Source organism: Phacochoerus africanus, chromosome 1 (assembly GCF_016906955.1).
Source record: "Phacochoerus africanus isolate WHEZ1 chromosome 1, ROS_Pafr_v1, whole genome shotgun sequence".
Taxonomy (NCBI): domain Eukaryota; kingdom Metazoa; phylum Chordata; class Mammalia; order Artiodactyla; family Suidae; genus Phacochoerus; species Phacochoerus africanus.
In genome coordinates this window covers 53,718,116-53,742,307 of record NC_062544.1, presented here as the reverse complement: position 1 = coordinate 53,742,307, position 24,192 = coordinate 53,718,116, and the positions used below count along the sequence as shown (strand labels likewise).

Below are 24,192 nucleotides of genomic sequence, written 5' to 3'. Positions count from 1 at the left end.
CCCTTACACCATATACAAAAATAAAGTCAAAATGAACTACAGATTTAAAGGTAAGACCTAAAACTATAAAACTCTATGGAGACCATATGGAGAAAGCGATTCTGCACTTTGATCTTTGCAATGATTTATTCTATGTGACATGAAAAGCATAGACAACAACAAAAAATAAACAAGTTGGTCTACATGAAACTAAAGAACTTCTGGATAGCAATCAATAGTGTGAAAAAGCAACCTATGAAATGGCAAGAAATATTTACAAATCATATATGTGTTAGGAATTAATTTCCAGAGTATATCACTAATTCGTACAACCAAATAGCAATTTAAAAATGCAATTAAAAATATCAAAAGATTTGAAGAGACATTTCTAAAAAGATATACAAATGGCTGACAGGTATATGAACAGATGTTCAACATCACTAATCATCAGGGAAATTAAAATTAAAACCACAGTGAGATATCACCTTACACCTGTTAGGTTAATACTTTTTTTGAAAAAAAAAAAAGGACATTTTTCACAGAACTTTAGCAAAATATTTTAAAGTTTGTTTGGAAGTACAAAAGGCCCAGAATAACCAAAGACATCCTGAAAAAGAAAAATGGAGCTGGAGGAATCAGGCTCCTGGACTTCAGACTATACTACAAAGCAACAGTCGTCAAAACTGCATGATACTGGCACAAAGACAGACATATAGATCAGTGGAACAGGATAGAAAGCCCAGAATTAAACCCATGCACTTACAGCCAACTCATCTATGACAAAGGAGGCAAGAATATACAATGGAGAAAGGACAGCTTTTTCAATAAGTGGTGCTGGGAAAACTGGACAGCCACATGGAAAAGAATGAAATTAAAACACTCCCTAACACCATACACAAAAATAAACTCCCAATGGATTAAAGACCTAGATATAAGACCAGACACTATCAAACTCCTAGAGGAAAACATAGGCCAAACACTCTCTGACATAAACGACAGCAACATCTTCTCAGATCCACCTATCAGAGTATTGACAATAAAAAGAAAAATAAACAAATGGGACCTAATTAAACTTAAAAAGTTTCTGCACGGCAAAGGAAACCCTAAACAACACGAAAAGACAACCCACAGAATGGGAGAAAATCTTTGCAAGTGAATCGACTGACAAGGGGTTCATCTCCAAAATTTATAAACAACTTCTGCAGCTCCATACCAAAAAAACAAACAAGCCCATCCAAAAATGGGCAGAAGATCTAAACAGACAATTCTCCAAAAAAGACATACAGATGGCCGAGAAACACATGAAAAGATGTTCAACATCACTCATTATTAGAGAAATGCAAATCAAAACCACTAGGAGGTACCACCTTATACCAGCCAGAATGGCCATCATCAAAAAGTCTACAAACAAGTGCTGGAGAGGGTGTGGAGAAAAAGGAACCCTAGTACACTGTTGGTGGAATTGTCAATTGGTGCAACCACTGTGGAAAGCAGTATGGAGATTCCTCAGAAAACTAAACATAGAGCTCCCATTTGACCCAGCAATCCTACTCCTGGGCATCTATCCAGAGAAAACCATGCCTCGAAGAGACAAATGTACTCCAATGTTCATTGCAGCACTATTTACAATAGCCAAGACATGGAAACAACCTAAATGTCCATCGGCAGAGGAGTGGATCCAGAAGAGGTGGTACATATACACAATGGAATATTACTCAGCCATCAAAAGAACGAAATACCAGCACTTTTAGCAACATGGATGGACCTAGAAACTATCATGCTAAGTGAAGTCAGCCATACAATGAGACACCAACATAAAATGCTTTTACTGACATGTGGAATCTGAAAAAAAGGACAGACAGAACTTCTTTGCAGAACAGATGCTGACTCAGAGACAATGAAAAACTTATGGTCTCCACCAAGGAGGTAAAGGACCTATATGTCGAGAACTATAAAACTTTAATCAAAGAAATCCAAGAAGATGTAAAGAAATGGAAAGATATTCCATGTTCCTGGATTGGGAAAATCAATATTGTAAAAATGGCCATACTACCCAAAGCAATCTACAGATTCAATGCAATCCCTATCAAATTACCCAGGACATTTTTCACAGAACTAGAACAAACAATCCAAACATTTATATGGAACCACAAAAGACCCAGAATCGCCAAAGCAATCCTGAGAAACAAAAACCAAGCAGGAGGCAGAACTCTCCCAGACTTCAAGAAATACTACAAAGCCACAGTCATCAAAACAGTGTGGTACTGGTATCAAAACAGACAGACAGACCAATGGAACAGAATAGAGAACCCGGAAATAAACCCTGACACCTATGGTCAATTCATCTTTGACAAGGGAGGCAAGAACATCAAATGGGAAAAAAGAAAGTCTATTCAGCAAGCATTGCTGGGAAACCTGGACAGCTGCATGCAAAGCAATGAATCTAGAACACACCCTCACACCATGCACAAAAATACACTCCAAATGGCTGAAAGACTTAACTATACGACAGGACACCATCAAACTCCTAGAAGAAAACATAGGCAAAACACTCTCTGACATCAACATCATGACTATTTTCTCAGGTCAGTCTCCCAAAGCAATCGAAATTAGAGCAAAAATAAACCCATGGGACCTCATCAAACTGAAAAGCTTTTGCACAGCAAAGGAAACCCAAAAGAAAACAAAAAGACAACTGACAGAATGGGAGAAAACAGTTTCAAATGATGCAACTGACAAGGGCTTAATCTCTAGAATATATAAACAACTTATACAACCCAACAGCAAAAAAGCCAATCAATCAATGGAAAAATGGGCAAAAGACCTGAATAGACATTTCTCCAAAGAAGATACACAGATTGCCAACAAACACATGAAAAAATGCTCAACATCGCTGGTTGTAAGAGAAATGCAAATCAAAACTACCATGAGATATCACCTCACATCAGTCAGAATGGCCATCATTAATAAATCCACAAATAACAAGTGCTGGAGGGGCTGTGGAGAAAAGGGAACCCTCTTTCACTGTTGGTGGGAATGTAAACTGGTACAGCCACTATGGAGAACAGTTTGGAGATACCTTAGAAATCTATACATAGAACTTCCATATGACCCCGCAATCCCACTCTTGGGCATCTATCCGGACAAAACTCTACTTAAAAGAGGCACGTGCACCCGCATGTTCATTGCAGCACTCTTCACAATAGCCAAGACATGGAAACAACCCAAATGTCCATTGACAGATGATTGGATTCGGAAGCGGTGGTATATATACACAATGGAATACTCCTCAGCCATAAAAAAGAATGACATAATGCCATTTGCAGCAACATGGATGGAACTAGAGAATCTCATACTGAGTGAAATGAGCCAGAAAGATAAAGACAAATACCATATGATATCACTTATAACTGGAATCTAATATCCAGCACAAATGAACATCTCCACAGAAAAGAAAATCATGGACTTGGAGAAGAGACTTGTGTCTGCCTGATGGGAGGGGGAGGGAGTGGGAGGGATCGGGAGCTTGGGCTTATCAGACACAACTTAGAGTAGATTTACAGGGAGATCCTGCTGAATAGCATTGAGAACTTTGTCTAGATACTCATGTTGCAACAGAAGAAAGGCTGGGGGAAAAATGTAATTGTAATGTATACATGTAAGGATGACCTGACCCCCTTGCTGTACAGTGGGAAAATAAAAATAAAAAAAAAAGAAGAAGAAAAAAAAAATACAACAATATAAAAAAAAAGAAAAAGAAAAACTTATGGTCTCCAGAGGAGACAGTTTGGGGGGTGGGGGGATGTGCTTGGGTTATGGGATGGAAATCCTGTGAAATCAGATTGTTATGATCATTATACAACTACAGATGTGATACATTCATTTGAGTAATAAAAAAAAAAGAAAAAAAAACCCACAAGAAAACCAGAAATAGCAAGTGTTGGTGAAGATATGGAGAAACTGGAACACTTCTCTGTTGGTAGAAATGTAAAAATGATACAGTGGCTACAGAAAACAATATGAAAATTCCTCAAAAAATTAAAAATAGAAATATTCTATGACCCCACAATCCCGCTTCTGTTTATTTATCCAAAAGAACTGAAAAATGATATCAAAGAGATATTAACATTCCTGTGTTCACTGAACATAATCAAGATACAGAAACAACTTAAATGTCCATTGACAGGTGAACATATGAACAATATTGGCATATACATGCAACAGAATATTATTTGGCTGTGAATAAAGAAGGAAACTCTGCTATATGCTACTTCATGAATGAACTTTGAGTACATTATGCTAAGTAAAATAATCTAGTCACAAAAGGACAAATACAACATTATTCTACTTATATGAGGTAGGTAGCCGCTTCATCAAAATACAAAGTAGGCTGGTGGTTACAGGGGCTGGTGGGAAGGGAAAATAATGAGTTGCTGTTTAATGGGTATAAAGTTTCAGTCGTGCAAGATGAAAAAGTTATAGAGACCTTCTATACACCTTTGTACTTAAAACTATGAATACTGTACATTTAAAAATTGTTAAGAGGGTAAATCATGCCATTTTTTTTAACCACAGATACACACACAAAAAAAGAGTCTTAAGAAGCCAAATAAAGAACCTGTTTCAAGAGGAGTGTGGTCAGTCACATCAAATGATGCTTAAAAGTCAAATAAGATTACAGAGAATTATCCATTAGCTTTCGCCAAAAAAAAGTTTTTCTTCATTAAAAAAAAAAAAAAAAACAATTTTAGTGCAGTAGTGGGGAAATAATGAGAGTAGTATGGGGCGGCGAGAGAAAAGGAAATAACCTGAAGACAGAGGGGATATTTTTACGAATATCAGAGAAACACTGAGTGGATAGAGACACAGATGTGGAGTTATGGAGGATTTTTTTTTTTTTTTTTGGTCTTTTTGCTATTTCTTTGGGCCGCTTCCGCAGCATATGGAGGTTCCCAGGCTAGGGGTCTAATCGGAGCTGTAGCCGCTGGCCTACGCCAGAGCCACAGCAACACGGGATCCGAGCCGCATCTGCAACCTACACCACAGCCCACGGCAATACCGGATCATTAACCCACTGAGCAAGGGCAGGGATCGAACCCGCAACCTCATGGTTCCTAGTCGGATTCGTTAACCACTGCACCACAACGGGAACTCCTATGGAGGATTTTTATTTCATTAAGATGAGTAAAAGTTATATATATTTGTGTAGTGACTGGAATTATCCAGCAGTAGTAGAGAGAAATAATTATGCAGGAGAGAAAGGACATAAATTTGGGATCAGATTTAGAAGACTGAAGTGAATGGGATCCAGATCACAAGTAGAGAAGCTGATTTAGGTAGGATCAGGTCTATGACTTCTATTTTACCTAAAGAAAATGTAGAATATGCAGAAATAGATGCATGGGGACTGATGGGTTAATTAATATTTGGAAACTAAGACAATTCTTCTTTGCATCTATTTTTTTTTTCTCATAAGTTTAGAGTAAGGTGGGAAGGATATGTTGATTTGAAGAGGAAGAAGAGTTTTGAAGTTATCCTATGAGAAAATAGGAAAATGAATTTACCAGGGATGTGTAGTAAGAATACCAGGGATGTACAGTAAGATTCATGGTCAGAAATTTCTAGTTAGTGGAGCCATCCAGGCTGTGTAACCTTTCTCTAGGAATATTTAGCCACAGAACTTTACTGGGATTGGAATAGGTAGAAAAATGAGTTTAACCAAGTTGGAGCTTTTCCCAAGTAAACAGAACAGGAAAGAGGAAGACAAGAATTAAGGACATTTTCAAGAGTAGGACCCTAAGGCTGAACCCCAGGAATCTGAACTCATACAAATGAGGAATCTGAACTCATACAAATGAGGGACTTAACAGAACAACATAGTTCTGCAATCTTCCTTCTGGCACCTTTCAAGGCAACATCTTTATATCCCCTTGACTAATTTTTCTTCTGAGAAAAGCCCAGGGAAAGTCATGTCAGGAGTGTGTTCAAGACTAATTCTGTCCTAAGGCAGTCCTGGTCCACCTTCTTCACATAGCAACAGAGAAATATAGTCAGAGATGTGCATTGAGAAAGGTTCTCATTTGTCCCTGAGGACTCGTTCAAGTACATTTTCCTTTTTACCAGCCTACTACCAGAGGGGACCTCCTGGAAAACCTACCAGGCAACTAAGATTGTCATTCATCAGAGTTTGCTTTCCTTCATGAAGTAAAAATTCTCCAAGTGAATCGAGGAACACAACCATCATTTGTAATGTTGACCCAGAATAAACATGTCTGCTTCATAAAAATTAATTCACAAGAATTCTTCTTCTATGTGAAACATAGTATTAGCTGGCAATTAAGATAGAGTGGTATAAGAAGAGCTGTCCATACCCAGGATCTGTAATGAAATATAGGAACATAACAAGAGCACATCTAACAAATCAATGGGCCATCTGTTTCAGTACCTGATCTCCGGAGGTGACTAATCCTGGCGTCCTCTCAAGAATGTTTAACCATCTCCTCCTGCCCCTCTTCCTGACCCATCCTCCTCTCTTAACAGAGCATAATAAAAGCATATGGTGCTGTAGAAAGCTTCTGGTTGCTGAATTCTGTCTGAGCCATGCTAAATTTCTAACTTTTCCCTGACCAGAGAAGGAGAAATAAAAGAATATATAAGCTCCTTGAGGATAACACATTCCACAGTTGTATCTAGAAGTTCCTTGAGTACCCATGGGTAATGGTTATGGATGAGTCAGCTTCATTGGTGCTATCAGGTAAAATAAGATTAACGGAGCTGACCCCTTTAACCAGCAATAATTAAAATGTATGCATAGGTGTGTATGAGATCTAGCCTTCTCTTGAAGGCTCAGAGCACATCAATTACTTTATTAATGTGCTTTAAGGCAATGGAGGTGTTAATAATTACTTTAGGTCCATCAGATTATTTGGCTCTATTTCCATTGGCCCAGGCTCTTCCCTAGGAACAATATGGACCCTAGGTGTGTTTCTACTCTGGCTTTGTCTAGAAGAATGTTAAATTAAGTGGCACCAGAGGTCTACTATACAGACCTAGAGGAAATATCAATAAGCTTCTTGGAAAAGAAGTTATCATAAGAGAAAGTTGATATACATATGTGCATGCACACCCACACCCACGCACATGTGCACACGGAGAGTGAACACTGAGAATGATGAAGAGTGCAGAATAAATTCTACCCTACATATTGTCCTCGGCCTGGCCCTCATGAACCCATACCTGAGTCCTAGGGCAAGGGGACAACACCAAAAGAATCAATATAAATGCAAAGGACGTCTTTCATTGGCATCCATACTGGGTGAAGGATTAAAAGGATCTGTCAGCTGGCACTCAGGGCTTCAGCATTGATGGCAGACAGGATCCGCAGTAGAAACTGGCATCAGCATCTTCCACAATGGGGGGCCCACCACAGTGGAATCCAAGGCCCTTCTTACACATTAACATCCCATGGTTGGGGCTCTGCAGACAGAGCACAGACACTGCGGGAACTGCCAGCTATTGTGGCATTTTGGGTATAAAACTATGGAAGTACAGTGAAGGCAGCAAAAATGACAACTCCCCAGAATTTCCACAAAACAGGCAAGAAGGAAAATTTCAGATACTATGTGTGCAGTAGCCCATAAAATCAGCTTCTAAAACATACTTAAGAATTTTTCCAGAGATTTCTAGAACTATTTGGAAGTCCATCAAGGAAGTACTTGAGAGGGGTCAAAACTGACAACATAACTCTGATTTTACCTTGGGGCTAACAAGGTTTAAAGGAACATTATCTTTTGTGTTCTTATATCCTCATTTATTAGTCTTCCCTCATAAATATTCCCTATTTTTATTGCTGATGTGTCACTCAACAGTCTTACTCCTCCTCTTTGTAATTTACTATTTCTATTTTGACTGGGCAGGGTTGGAATTAAATAAGAGAAAATAAACTCTAAGTCAAGATTTGATAAATCTTCACATGAGTAAAGTGTGTGAGTCACATATTAAAATATCCATTTTAGCAACTTGAAGTTTTTTTAAACTATTTTAGAGCAGTGATTATGCTAAATAACTGAAACTCAAACAAGTGAGTTATAACCACATTTTTGCATGTTTCTATTCCATGTAAACCATGATTTAAGTAATTGAGGTATGGCTTGCACCTATAAACAAGATTGATCATTTTCTTTCTATCAACAATCAATTTACAGTTTACTTTTGGTTTGATGGCTTTCTTACTACATTTTGCCTTTGTGATACCACTGTTACTTCAGAACAACACTGAAAATTTTTTTACTTATAGATAAGATGAATGAGCCTGTATCAAAAGTAGCTGGGCCTGTAATACAACAACAAAAAATGAGATTAAATGGGCAAAGAACCAATATAAAGATATTTCCTAAATTGTCATTAGTGACCAGATGGGCTGATTTTAAGTGCTATTGATGGCTGATAACAATGACCATCAGGACTTTAAGGAAATGAGGGGGAAGGTTCTACATCTATCACAGTGACCTAATTTGAACACTTAAGTAGCAATTAAATCCAACATCCATTGTTCAAGGTGCATGATGAACTGTAATGTCAGTTATCAGAAATGTTCCCAACATGGGCCATTTAGCCTTGAGTCAGATATAGGGTTCTGGCTCTAAGCCTGATTGGAAATTCAAACAGTCATAGTTAGACTGCATGATCCATTAGAAAGAGCTTAGTCAAAGACGTATATTTTAATTTGGTTCTGCCACTTACATAAACGTTTCCCTTAGAGATACCCTAAGCAGTGATTCTCAAACTTTAAATGGATATGTAAGTCACTAGGGATCGTATTAAAATGCAGATTGTGATTAAATTGGTCTGAGGGCTGGGGTCTGAGATGCTGCATTTTTTACTATGTACACTGATGCTGCTGGTCCCTGGATCAACTTTGAGTAGCAAGGCCTGAGAAGACTGCTGATGGAACATGTGAAAAGCACGTGTGTATGTGAGGAAACGCTTTGTAAACTGTAAAATGACATAAGTATCACTTTATATTGATTAGTAATAGTTGGTGATTCAGTTCAACTCACCAAGAAAAAGTCCTTGTAAGATCAATTCTGTTCCAGATATTCTTCCATTTTTTTTCTTCTTAGCAAAATCAGAAAGAAAAAAAAATGGAGAATTGGAAAGGCAACACAAGAAAGATACTCATCCTAAACAATTTTGTTGCTTCTTGATTGTTTTCAAAGATTAACTTCCATATCACTATCCTGACTAAAATGATAGGAAAAAACGTGCCCCGCTTTTTAAAAGGAAACTTGTACAATTAGACGCAGTCCCAAATTTATCCTGTAGATTGTCTCATCCCAATCACAACAGAAATAGTAAATTATAAGAAAAAGGAAGAAGACAACTGGCTCCAGGAATGGCAAGAAGAGATCACTGTGAGGAAAGGAATTAAAAACTAATAAAAGCCAACACAAGGACACAGACCTCAGAGCTGAATAAACATCTAGTTTCCCTAAGTAAAACTGTTCTTTTTCATTGCCGTTAGCATTTTCTGGAAGAGTGTACAACATCTACAAGAAAATGATTGATTTTTAAAGCATTTCTGTGTTCCTTATCTAAAGTGCAATCAACAATTTCTGTTCAAGTTTTTGTTCAAAAACTGGCAAGGAAAGACTAAAGAAAGGAAGATCACTTCCAGATTGGTTGGTGGCAGGTTGAACAAGCAGGAAACTTACATAGGAAGCTTGTTTGGGGCAGTATGAGTAGATCTCTGCACCTGTCCATCAGAATCTTAAAACTTCATATAGCGGCTTTAACAGGACTCAGCCATGTACACTGTCCAGATGGTCTCAATAACACATTTCTCTCTCAAAGCTGCATCCTTGACAATGACTCTCACTGTGGGAACGGTGGGTGGAAAGTACATTCCAAGGACGGTGGAGGAGAGAAGTTGCCTCTGATTGCCTGGGTCCAGCTTGCAAATAAACTCAACGACCTCCTCCAAAACCGAGGAAATATACACTCTTTCTGAGGTTCTAGTGCCACAACATTTTGGCCAATCTTTCATTATTACATGGTCAGTTTGCTGTATTATGTGAAAAAGACTTTCATCACATATCAGAAAATGCATATCAGACCCATCCCAGGGAATAAAAACCTTTCCTAATCTTTTAGATTTTGGACAGAATGACTCCCTGTAATAGATCCAGATTAACCCAGATCAAGCAACAGCTTGCTTGCTCCCATGATGGATCTCTTTATAAAGGTTGTGGAGGCATCACGCCTATAGAGTGAGAACTCAGCTTCAGAGATGGCAGAAATTCATCAGACTCACCTTCACATGAATTTGTTACTGTCTCTTTGCTTCCTCCTTGTTTGTTCTCTCTCATCTGTTTGTGGTGAGAGGAAGCATCACTCATAGTCTAAAATGCTAGGATATTGTAAAACAAGCATGTATGAGGGAAAACTTAGCTTGGTGACATCAGAGATAGAAAGAAAAGATAAAGGAGACTGAAATCTGAGTAACTGTCAATGTATTCCAACAGTGCCATTCCTTTGAAAAATAAAATGAAGTAAAACTGCTAATGCCAATTACTAACTTAATTCCTTAGGCCAGTCAATACCAAATCATGAGACCATTTAAATGCAAAATAGCCACTGAGAGATTTGGCTCTGAAAGCGTAAAAGATGCAGACACTTGAGAAATGTTTAAAGATGCCAGAACTGCACACCTGGTGGGGAACATCACACACCTGCAGACTGTTCTTTGCACTAGCCCTGGCTAGTCCAGGTCAGCTGCCCCAAGTGGGTGGCCTCATAATCAGGCAATTCTTCACTCTCCAGTTGCTTCACCTAAGAAAACCTGAGGCTTTGAGAATGACAGCGCAGCCGTTCCCTTCTACAGAAACACTTCTGTGGTGCATCAGGAGTGGTTTTAAATGGTGGAGATAATTACTTAATTCAAGCTGTAGCAACTGGCCAAGTAAACATGCAGCAGCCAGGAAGCTATTAGCATGATTTTAAGGCAATTATTCCATTAGTGTTTAATAGTCTCAATTAGTCTTCCCTGACTATCAAAGTTTGAATGTCTTTTTTCCTCCCAAAATTCTCACAGCTGAATAATGCAGAAAGGTACAAAACCCATTTTTAAACCGAGATTTATATGTAGGTCTGCCAAACATACATTACAATATACATTACAGAATCATAGGGGAATTCCAGGGGTATAGATTTGGTGAAATAGTTTTTTTCTTGAAAATATCGAGGGTAAAAATGAAAGGCTTTGCAGGGGCTCCAATGTCGTAGGATATTCCTACTGCATTCAATGCCATCATCAATATGTCTCTACTGTAGGACTATGAGAATATCAGCCTCTGACTCAGGTTTTCACTTTGTTCCATGGAGAGAAAAGAAAATTCACTCTTAAATAATCCCTATTTCCTTATTCTTTCTCCCTGATTAGCACTTGTTGCTGCTGTATCATCCAGATACAAACCCCAAAGCATTTCCCTCCAAAGTTCCTAGGAGATCTTTTCTAAGGACCATTTTAGGGGTCATATCACTGAACTGATAGTAGGTCATTTCCCTCCACTGAGGTGCAATTTTTACATTTGTAAAATGTAGTTGATACTTACCAGCATTGGCCTGCCTCACAAGGTTTGGGGGAGAATTATGTAATCTTGGGTACATGCTAGGGTTTTGAAAAGTGAAGTATTATAAAAATGTAAGTTAGATTAAGATATGGTATCATACCATCCCTCAGAACTTGCAATGTGAACTTAGGCTTTGTGTCTCTGAAGAGTCACGTATCAGAAGGCTGGCATCAGAGTCCTTGTCCTTCTTGCCTTTTATGTGTGCCAAAATGCTCAGATGAGACCAAGTGAAAGTAGCTGTCTAAAAACCAAATAAAAAGGAAGGAAGAAAGAAGACAGGAATGCCTGTGGAAGTGAGAGTGGAATTTTGCCAACAAAGTTCTGTACTATCTACTGTCTCCTTCAAAAGAGCAATCCCCAGGCTCACCCAGGGAGCAGGGTAAGTGCAGAGTGGTGAAGGTGACTAGTTGTTCTCCTTGGAGATATGTGGGCTCTTGGGAAGCTACCTCCTGAAGAAGGACAAGAGGAGCCAAGCCCTTCCCTTAAAGAGTTGGTCACTCAGAGTGTAGCCTGTGCCATCATAACTCCCAACTCCCACTTGACTAATGATCATTGATTTGAGTTACTGATCAATTCCAGTGCTACTGATTAGAGACTCTTGGGATTTTTCAAGAAAATCCATCTTTTTCTTTAAAAAAAATTTTTTTTCTGAAGTATGATTTTCCCCAGTGGCTGAGAGGGGGCTCAGGATGGGGCAAATCTAAAGATTGAATCTAATAATGGGGCTTATCTTGGGGTAGAGGGTGTACCACTTGTGGGTAATCTGCCCTCTAGTCGAGTCCTGGAAGGGTCAGGCATCTGCACCTTCGGTCCAAGCGAAAAGTCAACGAAGTATGGCTATGTCCCCAGCAGTCAGTGTGGTACACTGTCCTGAAACGACCCTCCCTCCTGCACACCTGAACTAGGGTCTGCTGTGCTCCTGCCCCAGAAAGCTGCCTCGTCCTCTGGTCCTAACCGTGCGCCCCATGCTGAAGCCTCTGGATCCCTCCAGTCTCTTCCTCGAAGGTTTCCTTCCTTCTAGCCTGTCTGGACACCGGCACAATCATCTTTTCCCTAAGGTTAGCCTGGTAATCCTACCCCTCCGCCGCGGCTCACGCAGGTTCCCCTGCCGGGCTTCTGTCCCAAGCAACAAATGCACCGTCCAAGGCTGTTTGCTTTTCTGACCCGCGCGCTATACGTTGCTCACAGCCCTTGGATCAGAATCCGGAGGGTGGCCACCCGGCCAGGCCCTCTAGGTCCAAGCAGATGAGGAAACGGCGCCCTCTGCCCCTTTCCCCCTTCAGCTCCCAGTGAAGGGCATCTATCGAGCCGCTGCCGGTCCCTGAACTTTCATCACTCTTTGGGAAGTGCTTTGTCTCTTTAAAGGAGACTAAGGACGAATATTAATGACTCCGGTAGGTTTTAACTGAGAAATCCACCAAATCCGTTTGATTCCGTGACAGGGATGGAGTCGGAGGTGCACAAGCCAGAGCCGAGCCCTTAGGACAGCAGCTCGCGCTCACCGCTCACTATCACCCCACAGCCCCAGAAATCGCCCCCAGCCCCAAGTCCTTGGGGAAAATCATGGAGGGGGGCACGAGGGGCCAACCTAAAGCCAAGCATTTCTCCCTGCCCTGGCCCTCTCAGACAACCTGCCTCAAAAGCCCATTGGAAAAGCAGTCACCTTGACTCCCCGCGCCATGGTCCCTAGAGGTTTGGAAAACGCCAGGAGGCCGGCGGGTCCTGACCAGAGACCCAACCCTGGAGACGAGTTTCCCTCCCGCAGGCACCGTGACAAGTTACCACTTAGTGGCCGATAAAGCAGGGCGGGGCAGGTGGAGAGGCACGGAGCGCCGGGTGGGCAGCCTCTGTGCGCCTACCTGGGATGGCTAAATTGGTGAGGGGGATGCTGTGGATGGTCTCCGGCAGAGTTGCCATCCAGTCGGCGAATTTCAGCTCGTTCTTCCCTTGAGACGAGGCCATCGTGCGGGTCGGTGTGCCGCGCTCTGGTCCTCACACTCCTCGGGCAGGCTGTCAGGCTGCTGCCGCTAATCCAATGTTTGCTCCAGCCCCGCTAGAGTTTACACTCTGCTGTGCGCCACACCCACAGGATGGCGCAGACACATGCTAATTTTAATAATTATTCAAAACACCCCTGTTCCCTTAGTGCCTCTGCCAGACTCCGCTGGAGCTTTTGTTCCTGACGTCCGCGCTCGGCTTTCTCCTCTCTCCCCTCCCTCCGATTCCCTCCTCCCGTTTTATCCCTCCTAAGCCTCTCTGTATTTTCTCGCCATTTCTACAGCCTTCCTTGGCTTATTAGTACCTTTTTTTTTTTTTTTAATTTTTTAGTTTGGTTCACACAGCTGCTTTGTCCATGATCTTGCTCGGCCCTTTCATGTGACTTTCTGGTCCTGTTTGTATAAAACACAGTCTTGCCGTTGAACCTAAAATCCTAGTAGACTTTAGGATGCTGTTGCCTGTAAGGAGAAGACTCTCAGACTGGCTATCAGGACTTTCCATTCTTCCAAAAGAGCTTTCCTTTTCATAAGCTACAACAGGTTACTTCTTTCCTCAGTCGGGGACCCAGAGCCAATGCTTATAACAAAATGGTGGTCTTTTGCCTAATTTTTGGAGTAGTTGACAAGTGTGCTGTGAGCAAAGAACAGTAAGTTCCAAGTGGTTCCTACTTAATCCCTGGCATCCTGTTCCAGACATTTCATGGTAAAGAAGCATATCAACCCCTTCATTTCCCTGATTATGAGAAATCTGTGCTATGTCTATGGAGAAAGCTGTTTATGCTATCTCTCTGTCATTTTCATGGCACTCAGGACAAGACTAAAGGCTGATGCTAAAAGAAAATCACCACATTTCCAAGTGACATGTTGTAATTATTGCCAGTAGCACTTCGTGGAATTTATTTGGCACCATTCAAAATGATCTATGCGATTGTCTGAATTTCCCTTCCTTGGCAGACTAGAGAGATGTGCCTCTCTCCAGAGAAATCACTTGTCGAGTCTCCAGAGAATTGTCTTGGTCCACCTGCTCTCAGATGAGAAAGAGAAGAGAAATCAAGTCTTACAAATGTGATGAGTCCAGGGGTGGCCTGAGTAGAAATGATAAGCCATGGACTGAAAATGTTCAGGGTCTTTGAAGCCCAGTGAATGTAAATGCAATAAAGGTGCCTCTGTTCCCTGATCCAGTGATGTGTAAATCCTTTTCCTAAAGTAAATGCTGTTAGGTTGGGAAAATGAAAACCAAGGTAGGAGAGATAGCTGTAAAACATGGAAATAATCTTTTCAATTCCATAGACCATATAGCATTTTTAAAAAACAACCACAACTAAGGCTTGATTATTGCACAAGAATGTAGAACTCAAAGAATATTCATTCCGAATAGAGACCACTGTGGTAAAGATGGAGAGAGAAAAGAGATTGCCTTATTCTTGTGATCAAATGTTCCATTCTCCTATAGAAACAATTCAGAGTTGTAAGAGTACATGGCAGGGTTACCTTTAGCAATGAGAAAGAGATATACTGGAATTTTTTCCCCCCAAGGCAAATCTTAATGTTACTGTTAGCACAACAGAACTCACATATCTTTTTGATTAGGGTGACAATTTAGTTACTATGGGATTCTTGGTCAGGAGACCTACAAACACCACCCTTCTGGTTAATTCTGCAGGCATCATTGCAGGGCAATGAGGAGAGCCCAGATCTGGAAATCAGCTGCTCTGTCTCTGAGTCATTTAGGCAAATGTTTTTGTCTCTGTCAGACTTAGTTATCTCCATCATAAAACGGTGATAGTAACTCAGAGATTTGTGGCGAAGCTTCCAGAAAATACTGTATATGAGTTTTGTTATCAGCCAAGCATCATATAAAATGTGAGATCTGTGTGTATTAGAATGACAACATATGTGTATTTCCCTCTCTGCATTTCTATCTTTGTAGAGTGTTGATTTTCAAGAGGATGATATAGTTATTGAATCTTGGGAATTTTTTTAGCAAGACATACTTTAAAAAAATGCCCTGTTCAGGAGTTCCCGTCATGGCGCAGTGGTTAACGAATCTGACTAGGAACCATGAGGTTGCGGGTTCGATCCCTGGCCTTGCTCAGTGGGTTAACAATCCGGCGTTGCTGTGAGCTGTGGTTGCTGTGAGCTGTGGTTGCAGACGCGGCTCGGATCCAGCGTTGCTGTGGCTCTGGTGTAGGCTGGTGGCTACCGCTCTGATTCGACCCCTAGCCTGGGAACCTCCATATGCTGCGAGAGCGGCCCAAGAAAATGGCAAAAAGACAAAAAAAAAAAAATGCCCCGTTCAATTATGTTGAACTTATGTGTCTCTGAAAGTTTACAGAGCATTTTTTGGCTTTTTGGCTACACCCATGGCACATGGAAGTTCCCAGGCCAGGGGTGAAATCGGACTGCAGCTTCTACCTATACCACAGCCATGGAAACACCGGATCCTTAACTTACTGCACCACAGTGGGAACTCCTACAGAGCATTCTTTAAAAATGAAATTTTTAAGTGTTGAGGAAAGTTGCCTCTAAAAGAATGGTACACTTTATCTTTTGGAAAAGTAAACAATCCCTCCTCTGTTTTATCTGCTTTGAACTTCAGATGTTTTAATGTATTGATTTTTTTCATGAACCTTTATATCTCCCTTCATGCAAGCCACTAGAAAGGACAATGCTGGAAGAACATAGTTATGAATTTATTTCCCAGACTGATAATCAATATTTTAGGCAATTAAGCAATATTTTATTACCCAATTTCCCCATCTTTCCATTATAGCTGTGTCACCACTTACTAAATGACATTGGGAAAATCATGTCATTTCTCTGGGCATTAGTTTGTCCACTGTATTAGTTAAGGTCTCCCAGAGACACAGAAATATAGATATCCTTGTGGATATATAGAGATTTACTTTAATTGGCTCATGTCATTGTGAGAGCTAGCAAATCTGAAAGGCAAGCCAGAAGGCTGGGAACTCAGGTAGTATTTCTATTTCCAGTGGTTTTTTCTTTTTTTTTTTTTTTTTTGTCTTTTTAGGGCTGTACTCCTGGCATATGGAGTTCCCAGGCTAGGGGTCCAATCGAAGCCTACGTCAGAGCCACAGCAACGTGGGATCCGCCGTGAGTCTGCAAACTATACCATAGTTCATTGCAACACCAGATCCTTAACCCACTGAGCAAGGCCAGGGATCCAACCCAAGTTCTCATGGATGCTAGTTGGTTAGTTAATCCCTGAGCCATGACAGGAACTCCTCTATTTGCAGTCTGAAACAGAATTTTTCTTTAGGAAACCTCAGTCTCTGCTCTTAAGATCTTCAGCTGGTTTGGATGAGGCCCACCCACATTATAAAAAGTAATCTGCTTTATTCGAAGTCAAATAATTGCATATGCTAATCACATCTACAAATACCTTCATAGCAACACCTAGACTAGTGTTTGACAAAACTATTGGGCACCACAGCCTAGCCAAGTTGACACATAAAATTAATCATCACACCCACTGGCAAACTAAGCTGTTACTAAACTTCATTTGTTCACCCGATTATTCTATAATTCTATTTCCCTTATGGTTATTTCTCATGCATATAGCTGCTGGAAATAGCAAGAGGAGGAATGAAAACATTTAGTTTTTCTACTCCATCCAGACAACTCAAAGTATGGACCAGTTTTTTGTTTTTTTTTTTTAGGGCTTCATCCTTGGCATATGGAAATTTCGAGGCTAGGGGGAGAATGGGAGCTGCAGCTGCCAGCCACAGTCACAGCCACAGAAACACCAGATCTGAGCCATGTCTCTGACCTACAACACAGATCATGGCAATGCCAGATCCTTAACCCACTGAGTGGGGCCAGGGATTGAACCCACTTCCTCATGGATACTAGCCAGGTTCATTACTGCTGAGCCACAGTGGGAAATCCTGAACCAATATTTTTTATCATTACAACAGAGATGAGAAAATACTAATAATTTTCAATTGTGGTGTTAAGAGTAGTCAACCTTAAATTTTTTTAAAGAATAAAAGGAAAGAAAATGACTTACTGCGGTGATTTCAAGCTCCTATTAAAACTTATTTATGGGAGTTTTTGTCATGACACAGCAGAAACGAATCTGACTATGAACCATGAGGTTTCGAGTTTGATCCCTGGCCTTATTCAGTGGGTTAAGGATCCAGTGTTGCCGTGAGCTGTGGTGTAGGTCACAGACGAGGCTCCGATCTGGTGTTGCTGTGGCTCTGGCGTAGGCCGGCAGCAACAGCTCTGATTAGCCCTAGCCTGGAAATCTCCATTTGCTGTACGCAGCTCTTAAAAAAAAGACAAAAAATAAATTAATTAATTAATTAAAAAAAACATATTCATGTAATCCTCAGCTGTCCATCAAAATCATGCCATGCACAGTTTATAAACACTGCTATTCATTTGGAATATTTTCTTCCTTACTTACTTTATACCCTCCTCCACTCTTAAAAATACATGGCTCTTTACATGTATTTTTTTTTATTAGTTCATAATATTTCTCAATTGTTGCAGATATATTTTATCTTTTTCAATTAAATTGATGTTTACTTATGTTCTGAAAAGCAAAGATTCTTATAGATCAGAAAACATTTCAGCTGAATAATATTTTAAAAGAGGAGCTCTGTTAAAAACAATTCAGCCAAATCATTAAAAAAAATTGTGTTCAGAGGTATGTACTTATAGAGTCAAACTTAAAGAAACCAAATACAAAAGGGCAATAAAGAATCTTTGTAAAACTGTTACTAATCAATGTATTTTATCATTCTCTACAATGTCTACCTAGATATTCCATCCAAAATATAAAAATTTTTTTACACTTAAATTCAAAGTAGAAAACGAGTGACAACTTCCCACTTTCCTCACTATTTTAACCATTTGGTTTTCATTTGCATCCCTCTTCCCTTTCCCTGTATCTACACCTTACATAGCAGCTCAAAATAAGCTAATTCATACTCACTAAGTACAACCTAGTGGTTGGAACCATAGGCTATGGGATCTGAGGCCCTGGATTCAAATTCCGGTTTTCCCAGTTAATACTATGTGTTTCCTGATATTCATGACTGAAGCAACAAGAATGATTATTTCCTCCTGGGGGCTGGAAAAATGGAAGATGCTGTGAGACTTGAATGAAGTGAAGAATTTAAAGTTTATTGAACAGAATGGAAGCTCAATAAACTATAGTTCATCCTTATGCTTTTTGCAACCACCATGCCTTAGCTCATGCCATTAACTCTACATGAAATACACTTTCATGCTTTTACCTGTCAAAATTCTTTCCATTCTAATTCATCTTTGTGACTTTTGTTATTATCCATAAGTAGAAGTAAACTTTCCTTTTTCTGCACACCCATTACAGTTTGTTTATAGCTATATTCTAGTGTGTTTCTAATTCCCTAGCTAGGCTTAAAGCATTTTCTGGACAGGGATGGTGATATCTGATACCCTAAAATGCCTCTCACAGTGCCTAAGACATAAGGAATCATTATAATCATTCATTTACTTACTTACTTATAAATATTTATTGAGTGTCTATTATGTGCTCTCTCCTGGAGAGAAAAGATAGAGCAGCAAGTCCTTGAACTCACTGAGCTTATGTTTCAGACAGAAAGTGGCAAATGATAACTTAAGGTCTGAATAAATAAATGACTTGGTTTTATCTTTCACCTCACTGTCAAAAGCCCACTTTTAGCATGCCTATTTTTTTAATACTTCACTGTGTAGCAAAAAAACATATAAGAAAAATTGTCTCAGAATTGTTTTGCCTCTCTATATTTGTCCCCTAATTCTTTCCATCCTTATTGCTATCTTAGTAAATAGCACATTTGTAAATAGCATGATGTACTCTTCTAGATTTCCAGGGGTAATTGCTAGCAAAAAGTTTTATTTCTCAAAGTATAGGGATTCCTGAGGGTAGAGGCTAGCCTGGGAATGAAGAGGGGGAATGCCTTAGGTTTATATACAGAATCCAAAAAATCCTGGAACTATTCTACTACTTATTGCTAAAAATTATGACCATAATTATACCAGTGCTCATACCAACATTATCCCAACTGCAACAAGGTAGAAACAACCCAAATGTCCATTGATAGATTAATGGATAAATATAATATGGTATAATCACACAAGGTAATATTCAGCCTTAAAGAGGAAGGAAATTCAGATACCTGCTATAACAAGGATGAATTCTGAAGACCTTATGCTAAATGAAATAAGACAGACATAAAAGGACAAATATTCTATGATTCCACTATGTAAAATACCCAAAATAATCAAATTTATAGAGACAGAAAGCAGAACAGTGGTATGAGGGGTTGGGGGAGTAGAGGATGAGAACTGTTTAACTGCTGTAGAGTTTCAGTTTAGGATAATGAAAAATTCTGGAGATAGACAGTGGCAGTAATTGCACAACAATGTAAATACACGTAATATCACTCAACTGTACACTTAAAAATAGTTAAGATGCTGAGTTTTATGTTATGTGTATTTTATCACAATATTTAAAAATAATGACCAATGACTCTGTTGGACTGAAGAACCATACTGTTTTATTGATTATAAAGTTACCACAGTAATCTTTTAGTAATAATTCATTCTCCAGTCAATGATTTCCAGGAACATACCTGAAATTACACAAACTGGATTTATTACTTTTTACAACCAGGGAGAATACACATCATGGAATGTATCAGTAAGAGAGTGTTAGAAAGAACTTATTGCACAATTTGCTCCTATAAAGTGAATTTGGGGGAGGATTTAAAGAAGTGAGGCTTTGCTCTGATTTGGATGATGACATGAAATTATTGTGTGAGGGGGGTAATTCAATGAGTATCTTTTTAAATCTTATCTAGAAGTAGAGATTCAACTAAGGCTACAGCTATAATTAGCAAAGAAGCAGAAGTCACTCATTAGAGTGAGGTACATCAGATCACTTTTTTGTGGCATGGACAATACTAATGTTTTGTCTATTTTCAGACATGATTACAGAGGGCTCATGTTCTTTTTCATTGTCATTGCTCAAGGTCATGTAGTGGCCTTGTCTAATGTCGATGTTCCATGAATGCATTTATGTTCAAAAGGCGAACACCAAAACCTGGCTGATAATATCAGAACTCTTAGATATCAGAGACTATTTTCCTCTTTCTCACCAATCAGTAGAAGGACACAGCTCATCCTAATTCATTTGGAGCTCCAAAAATCCTAATCCAGTAGATCTTTGCAAATGATAAATGTCATTGGCAACTTTGATAGGTACTCCCCATCAATAAGATTTTCACTTATATTTTATGGCATGAACAGATTGATGCAATAAAGAAAATTACATGCCCACATGTCCAAGCTCATGAGTTTTTTACACAGGTATGCCCTGCAAAAGCTTTTGTGTCCTCTTGCCGTTATAAAATATTTCCCAAGGTACATAGAAACTATGATAATCCTTGCTGCAGGATAACTCACTCAATTTGCAGTTCTTTCTGGTCTTTTCTCCCAAACCCCAAAGGCAATCATCTATATCTAGGGATGTCTGACAGGAAAAGGTAAAACTATGGGGCACCACTAACACCTTAGAAGTGATTCCGAGAAGAAAAGTCAGATAATGAGCTCTCAGTCTAGCCCTAGCCCTAGAACTACTGATCAGCTATGGAAGATAGTGTCAGAAATCTGGACACAGTGTGAGATGCAGGACAAGCATCTGGCTGTTCAGGGACCTCTGAGCAATGCTCAGCACAGGAAAACAAAGAATTAGATACAATGACTATTTGTGTTTATTCATTTTTCTGACTGACATTCTAGCATCATTTAAGACTACGCCTTTGTCCAAATTCTGCACTTGTCTTAGTAAATGCAAAAACTTAGGGGGTCCTGTGTCTAAGCCATAAACTATATTTGCTCAGGGTAGCTGTCCACAACTCAAGTGCTAAACATGAACAGATTCATAATTTGCTTTGGGCTTGTGTTTATGATGGCCAGCTGTTGTAAACCTGTGACTGTACTGTTCTGGTGGTAAATAACAAACATTTTTGGTAGTTTATATCCAAGCTATCTTCTGACTAGGTGTCTTTTAAAGCATTTCATTATGAAAAATTTCACACGCTTGCCAAAGTGGAGAGAACAGTTAATAAACCTTCACATACTCATTACTCAGATTCAATAACTATCAGCTCATAGGCAATTTTTTTACCCAATTCTCCTTCAAATTGAAGGATTTTTAAAGTAAGTTCCATATATGATAACATTTAATCCATAATATTTTGATATATTAATTAGCTAAAATAATCAGTCAATTCAGATTTTTAAAAATCATCAATGAATGAATGAACTAACAGATTTTTCTCAACTCATTGATTGGTAGTCTAAATACAATATAAATGGGATGCTTTAAATTCTGCTATTTAAGTCAAGTTGTATGTAGGAAAAAATATATATTGATTATTGGTTTACTTATTATACATATATATACCTATATAATACATAGATATACAACTTAGGGATGTTATAGTTCCCTAGAGACAACTTACGTTGGGAGGAAATTATAAAAAGTAAAATTAGAGCATTATGAACATAGACTACCCTAAGTTAAAGGTAACCACACCCTCTAATTATGTAATTACTATGTGCATACACTGTTGAAAAGAAAATTAATTCCCCAAATCTATAGGTGATGTAATCATTGCATTTATTCTTTATAATCTAAAGACTTTTTCTTTTAAAATGATTGAAGTTTATGTATTTTTTATCAAAATGTTAAGGGTTTAAAAAAAAAGAAAAAAAAAAGAAAATGCATACATTTCTAATAAAAAAAAGTCAAGCCTAAGACCTAGGCCTCATTTTGTCCACTACACACAAAGTAACCCAAATGACTACTAACTTCTTTTATTATGTACTGTATTTATATAAAACATACTTTTTTTTTTTACTTTTCCATTTAGGCAATAATATAATTGTATTTAATTACTATACATAATTTGAAAATGCCGTTTGACAGAAATACTAAACATTTTTACATGTCTCTGCAAACACATATACTTTTTTTTTACAGTTACTATAGAGAAATAACGTAACTCTAAGATAGAAGAATGCCTTCTATTTAATAATTATCAAATATTTGGACTGAGTGCTAAATGGCTATATATGAAAGCTTGTATAAAGAGCTTGTAAATAAACTTGTCTTTACATGCACTTCAGAAAGTGTTACAAAATGTATACCATGTTAAATAAGAACTAATTATCATTAATACAAGATGGCTAAGGAGCAGCTTTCCTGGCCTGCAAAGACAATTGTGGACCCAGAAGACATGTATGCCAAAATCTATAAGTCACATAGCAGCTGACAACAAAGTTCCAAAAGGAGACTATAAATGTCTAAATGCCTTGTTTCCCAGGCTGAGTGATTCTAATTTGTGATGCACATAGAAAAGAATGGGAGCTAAGAGAATATAATCCAAGAGGACACCCAAACATAAATATCACTGTGAGATGAGGAAATTACGGAGCTACTGTCCTAAAACAGAAAAAGTAGTAAGCATACAACCTCCAAATTAATGAGTTTGGCAGAAAACCCATGTGCTCAGGGTACTGAAAAGAGGCACAGTTTTCAAAGTAAATAATGCCAGGTTGCAGACACAAAGAGTCACAAAACTAATCTTAATTTTCAAGGAAATTAAAAAATGCAATATTTAAAGATATGTCTCCATTGTATATTCTTGCCTTGTCGAAGATTAATTGACAGTGAGTGTGTGGGTTTATTTCTAGGTTCCCTAGACTGTTCCATTGATAAATATAAAACCTTTCTCCCTTGAGCTAGAATCAAACCTAAGCAACCTAAGGATGACCACGGATAGGCATCTACAGTCTTCTGCTCTACCAGCTGAGCTGTCAAAGGGAACATACACACAATGGAATATACAATGGGGAAAAGATAGTCTCTTCAGCAAATGGTGTTGAGAAAACTGGACAACCATATACAAATCAATGAAGTTAGAACACTGCCTCACAAAATACACAAAAATAAACTCAAAATGGTTTAAAGACTTAAATATAAGACATGACACCATAAAACTAGAAGAGAACACAGGCAAAATATTCTCTGAAATCATAGCAATGTTTTCTTAGGTCAATCTCCCAACACAATAGAAATATAAACAAAAGTAAACAAATGGGACCTAATCAAACTTACAGGCTTTTGCACAGAAAAGGAAATATTAAACAAAAATGAAAAGACAACCTATGAACTAGGAGAAAATATTTGCAAATGATGCAACCCACAAGGGCTTAATTTCCAAAGTATACAAACAGCTCATACAACTCAATAAGAGCAACAAAGATATAAACAACCCAATCGAAAAATTGGCTGTAGACCCAAAGAGACATTTCTCCAAAGGATATATGGAAATGGCCAAAAGGTACATGAAAATATTCTAAACATTGCTATTAGAGAAATGTAAATCAAGACTATAATGATGAGTTCCTGTTGCAGCTCAGTGGCAATGAACCAGCTAGTATCCATGAGGATGCAGTTCCCTGGACTTGCTCAGTGGGTTAAGGATCCAGTATTGCTGTGAGCTGTGGTGTAAGTTGCAGATGCA

General features: G+C 38.8%; 1 protein-coding gene across 1 annotated transcript in view; it reads right to left on the bottom strand.

Moving 5' to 3' along the window:
* Window positions 1-13,743, bottom strand: part of PLCXD3 (phosphatidylinositol specific phospholipase C X domain containing 3) — a 169,876-nt gene extending 156,133 nt beyond the window's left edge. Inside the window, exon 1 of the mRNA XM_047766460.1 lies at window positions 13,469-13,743. Coding sequence (XP_047622416.1) covers window positions 13,469-13,571 — 103 coding nt within the window. The 5' untranslated portion in view covers window positions 13,572-13,743. The remainder of the gene's footprint in view (window positions 1-13,468) is intronic.
* Window positions 13,744-24,192: the final 10,449 nt, after the last annotated feature.